General features: G+C 29.1%; 1 protein-coding gene across 3 annotated transcripts; it reads left to right on the forward strand.

Moving 5' to 3' along the window:
* The first annotated feature begins 1,490 nt into the window (after positions 1-1,490).
* LOC148196080 (heavy metal-associated isoprenylated plant protein 39-like) lies at positions 1,491-3,959 on the forward strand. 3 transcript variants are annotated; one of them, XM_088095012.1, is made up of 3 exons: positions 1,491-1,680; positions 2,134-2,209; positions 3,156-3,959. In XM_088095012.1, the coding sequence occupies exons 1-3, from the start codon at positions 1,675-1,677 to the stop codon at positions 3,545-3,547; spliced, it is 474 nt and encodes a 157-aa protein (XP_087951138.1). In that variant the 5' UTR covers positions 1,491-1,674; the 3' UTR covers positions 3,548-3,959. The 3 variants fall into 3 exon arrangements, with proteins under 3 accessions (XP_087951138.1, XP_087951139.1, XP_087951137.1); XM_088095013.1 differs by having other exon boundaries at positions 2,137-2,209; XM_088095011.1 differs by lacking the exon at positions 1,491-1,680 and adding an exon at positions 1,838-2,008.
* Positions 3,960-5,719: the final 1,760 nt, after the last annotated feature.

Genomic DNA, 5,719 nt, shown 5'->3' on the forward strand with positions numbered 1-5,719 from the left:
TTACAATTTTTTTCATCAATATTGACACCTATTCATTCTCCCTTTTTTACAAATTAAAATTAATAAATCCTGAAATATATTAACTAAAAAAAATCTTCGGATCACTTTCTCATTGACAAATATCAAATAAAAAAGTTTTTAGAAAATATTAAGACCTTTAAAGACATTTTAAATGTTGTTATTTCCTATTTTGCATTGTGAAAAAAATCTGGTGAAGGAATTAAATGAGTTTCATGCTTCACAAGTGGACATTATAAAACATGAAGGTGAAGATTTAATTTAAAAATGAGAAAGTAAAAGATCATAAAGCTTCAATATGGTTTTGAGGGTAGGAGGAAGTAATCTACTAAGAGAGTATTATCTTCTATGATGAAATGTGTTAGAGAGAAACAATTCACAATAATGTAGGATTTCGTAAGTATATATAGTTTCAAAATAATTCTAAAAGTGGAGAAAAACACATTATCTTTATAAATGGGTGCATTAAAGAGAAATAATTCATAATAGTCAAATGTGAAATTTCGTAAATATGATTATAGTTTAATAAAAGACAATAGAGATTCTTTGTATTAAACTTTCTTCATATATATACAATTATAAAATTATAAATTATAAATATCATTAACTAAGCAAACGACTTGATAAGATATCATCCACGTTACTTAAATAAGTCACCTAAATAAGTGATAGTAACAAGATAACGTTCACGTAAATTAAGTAAGCAATCGAGATAAGATAATTAAATGGTGAAACTCAATTGAAAAATATAAATTTTTGAACATAATTACAAGATTTTAAGAAAAACTCAACTAAAAATACTTAATTAAGCCTAATTTGTACTATATGTATTTTTCATGAAATTTTAAATTGTAACGTTAAGTTTTTTATTTTAAACTTTGTAAAAAAATTAAAAGTAATTAAATAAATACTAAAAATAACATAATAACTAATTATGTTTATAAATATGTAACAATCGATAAAAGTGATGAATAATAAGAAATATATTAAAATATACTAAATAACAATAAAAAGTTAAATAAAGTACAAGTTAACTATTAATGAAAATAACCTATAGTTTATAACCTAATCATTTTTGAACATTTTTCTTTTATTCATAGTGACTTGTAAAATACTTTAACTATTAATATTAAATATACTCAAAGATTTCTTAAACATTTGATCTGGGAATGGAAATAGAGAATTTGGTCTTTACTTCTGATAAGTATGATTCATTTGGTCCCGAGATAAAAAGCATTCATTTGCATCTTCTCTCTCCAATCTATCACTATCTTCCTCTTATTTTCTGTAATCATCATCATTTCTTATGATTTTAAACTCTTCTTTTTTCAATTTTTTTTCTTTTCTTTTTCACCAATTACAGTAAATTACAAATTATAAAAAGTTTAGAACGTCAGACAGGAATACACATCATTTTACACCTGCTCAATAAAAACAACCACATTCATATAAATACTTCTTCAACTGGTCTCATCTTTCGTTCTCTGACACTTGTTTCTCCAAACCTACCTTTCCATCTTTTCCATCAGACCATTATTAGATACCCTCTTCACCATTCTCTGCATCTGCACATTTTTTTTTTCTCTCCTTCTCTTAAAAAAAGTAGCTTTCCTCTCTTCCTTTGGTCTGCATAAAATTGCGTAGATATAAAAAAAAATGAAGGTATGTATCACACTTGCCAAGTTTGGTTCTTTTCTGCTCTTCTTTATTTGCTTATTCATTTTCTAAAAATGGTTAATTTTCTCCTATTAACTTTTGACTCAGAACTTAATTCATTGTTGATTCTCCATGAGCTTTATGCCTTCCCCCTTTTTCCCTTTTTTTCTTTTCACAGCCTCTGTTTTCTCCCTTTTTTCTCCAGATTCAAAGATCTGGGTGACCTTTAATGATTTTTGATACTTTCTTCATCAGAATCCTGGTTTTGAATTTAGTTTGGAAATCTGGGTCTGGTTTTTAGATCACATGTTTTCTTATGTATAATAAGCTTTTGGTTGGTACAGAAACTTTTGTTTCAAGTGTTTCACATTTATTTTTGTTTGTTCTGGAAACATTCTTTCAGTGATTCATTATAATAGAATATGGGTGGGTTGAAACAATTTATAATTTTGGTTACAGAAGTTTGTACTCAAGTTGGATTTGCATGATGACAAGGAAAAGCAGAAGGCCTTGAAAACAGTTTCAACTCTTTCAGGTACTAAATAGTAGATTTTGTTGTACTAAATAATAGTTTTTGTTGTACTAAATAGTAGTTTTTGTTGCTGTTGATCTTGTTCATTTGCGTGTTCTGTTTTGCTTATTCTGTTTTTCTTGTTCCTCCACTATTTTTTTATTATTTTAAATTATCATTTTATCATCTTGAAAATTGAATTATTTAGAATCAGTCAACATGACAGTGGTAGAAGGCTGCACGTCTCTTATTATAGTGGCGTCTTTTGTATCTAAAATGCTTTAATATTTAGTTTTATTGGTTTTGAATGAAAGGTAACAAAAAACTGAAGAGAAAATAATAATAGTAAGATGCCTATGTTCTTAAATTTGTCATGTATATTTAATTATTCTAACTATTTTATATAAAGCATAAATGTCTAATATTCTGGTATTCTGGAACAGAATGGTGCCTTTTGGTACCAATTGGAAGTTACTCAATATTTTCCGGACATCTTACCTATAAACATAAACACTAAGATGTTCCACCTAATTCTCAACAAAACATGTTTAATGCAAAGCATTGGTCTGAAATGACTTGATATTGCATAGCATTAAATTTTATTTTCTGTAGTTGTTTGTAACAGATCATCTAGGTGTGTAATAGCTGTTCAACAAATTCTGCACAGGTTATGTTAAAGCAGAATTGCAATGGCTTTTTGAAACTTTTTTGTGAACATAACTTTTCTATACAGCACTGCAAGGAAGACAGTTATCTCTATATTTGAATAAAGTAATGTTGGTTAAACTCTTCCAAGTGAATTCATGTAAAAGATTGTTAGTTTTTGCTTGACCATTTGGTTCTGATTGGATTGGCAATTTATCATCTTTCACATTCGATGTTCTACCTTTTGAGAGAAATATTTGTTCTGCTTGAGAACTTATGTTTTCAATTGAAAAAGTGCTAATGATGAGGTTGTGGAACATCTTAGGAATTGATGCCATCGCCATGAACATGAAAGAGAAGAAGTTAACAGTGATAGGGACAGTAGATCCAGTAAGTGTTGTGAGCAAACTGCGGAAATACTGGCAGACAGACATAGTGGAAGTAGGACCAGTGAAGGAGCCAGAGAAGAAAGAGGATGCAAAGAAAGCAGATGCCAAGAAGGAGGGAGACAAGAAAGAGGAGCAAAAGAAGGAAGAGGGCAAGAAAGAAGAAGGAAAAAAAGATGAAAAGAAGGAAGATGAGAAAAAGAAAGAGCCAATCCCAGATCCTGTTTTGGAATGGATCAAGGCTCAAAGGGCTGCATATAACCCCTACATGACCACACACTACTATGCTCCAAGCATAGAAGAGAATCCCAATGCATGTGTCATTTGTTGAAAGAAAGGAAAATTTAGATGCAATTTAATAGGTGGTTTTGGTGTTGCTCTTCTGTTAGAACTTGAAATTTTCATTTGATCAAACTTCAATTCTGATGGAATGGCAATATCAGAAACACCTAAAGAACTGTATGTAAGTTTTGTCAAATGTTAAATAGTAATCTGTCCAGACACAAGGGAAGGACTCACTTCTTCATCATGGTAATGAATTCAATTCTCTTTCACTCCAATATGAGTCATTGCCAAGAGTACAGGAACTCCTTGTATATAACATGGTGATGTCTTGTTGAGCTATTGAGAAGTTTTCAATGTGTAGAGAAGAAGGAATAAAATTTTGGGATGTAATTTAAGTATACTTTATGTGAATGTATCACTATCCATTACATTAATATAGCGTGTGTGTTTGTCTGAAATATGAATTGAAAAATATTATTTGTGGGGTTGGGTGAGGGGGAAGCAGCCCCAACCCAGGATCTATTGGCACATCCTCAACCACTCCAAACCATAAAGAAAATGTCTTTTCTTGTTAGACAGCAGCATTGTCATGTCTTTCTTCATGTGGGGCATGGTGGCTCAAAAGCATATGCATAGTACCGCATTATTGAGATTCTTTTTTCGTTTCAGAGCCTTGTCTTTCTCTTCATTGCGTGTTATCATAGTTCCTCTCACTCTTTACATTCTGAATAATCTCTGCATAACGAGATTGTTGTTACCTTGTTTCACGGCAATGGATTCAGAGAAAAAAAAAGAAAAAACCAAGGCAATTTGTGGGGTTGGTTTGTCTCATTGGTTACCTTGATGCATGATTGAAGGGGTGATGAATCATGATCCAAAGTGCACTATTAGCTGGTCATAATTGCTATCATCATTCTTTTTCTAATGGTGTTGATGAGCTAATTGACCTTCATTGTTCGGTCTTATCTTGTGTGAAGTACTTTTTTTTATTACTTTGGAAAATCTGATGATGTTCGTGTATCAGATTTTTACTCGTTTTCTAATACACTACTTAGTGGAGTATGATTAAAGGGGTTTCATCACCTCACTATCAATAACTTTTTCTTTCTTATTCTCACCAAAGACAGCACAAAACTTCAACATTAGGTGTGAGGTTATATCTTGTATAGTTTCTATGTGGGCTGAATAAAGAGTAGTGATAAATGCAACTTTTATTTTGGGATAGATTGAGTGAAAAGACGAAAACGATAGAAAAGAAACACAGAGAAAGTAAGAAGTCTGTCTGATAAAAAAAGAGCAACTGAATGTTATTTAATTTTTTCTAACAAAAGAAAAAAATTGGATTTGATGCTACACCTTTGGCGCTAGTTTAGCCATATATTTAAAGCCAGTGACAAGAGAATCTAAGACAAGTCCGAAAGACCAATTTAGGAAGATAAAAGAATCTGGAAGGGAAAATGGTGAAAAGAAAATTGCGAATAAATGGACAAAATAATTAGTAAAAAGTAATTCTTTATTAGTGTTAAAATCATTTGTAGTATTTATATTGTAACTTATTAAATTGATTAGTATATATATTTATAAATTTTCAATAGTAAAAATTCAGTGAATATATATAACTACATCAATACAATAAAAGAAAATCACTAAATAATAATTAATTTAGTAGCAAAAAGTAATTAATTATTATATTAACTAAGTTATATACTAATTTATAAATTATAACTTATTGATATCTAAAATAATCTCAATTATTAATAAAAATTTATAATTATTTTGTGAATAAGATTCTAAATTATTTTTAACGTTAACTATCAACGTTTTAATTATTTAATATTATTATATTTTAAATTAGTCTCCAGTTAATGATAGAAACTAGATATCCATAAATTTCAATTTATAAAATAATGTCTTATTTAGTTAATATAATAACTAATTATTTTTTTTAAAAATTAATTATTATTTGATGGTTTTTTTTAATATCTAATATCGTAATATATAGTCATAAGATAAAGAATCCATAATAAGTCAGGCACCAAAATATTAAATGTGCATACGTTGAACTCAAATCTACAACGACTATTTAACCTGTAATATAGTCGTGCATCCAACCAATGGTAATATAGAGTAGCGATACAGTGAGAACTAAGCAACTATTTACTTAATTATTTGTTAAGATATTATTAATTCATTTAAATATCACCACCGTCATCATTAT

This window comes from Vigna umbellata, chromosome 7, assembly GCF_029865625.1.
Source record: "Vigna umbellata cultivar VRB3 chromosome 7, Vumbellata_1.0, whole genome shotgun sequence".
Classification (NCBI taxonomy): Eukaryota; Viridiplantae; Streptophyta; class Magnoliopsida; order Fabales; family Fabaceae; genus Vigna; species Vigna umbellata.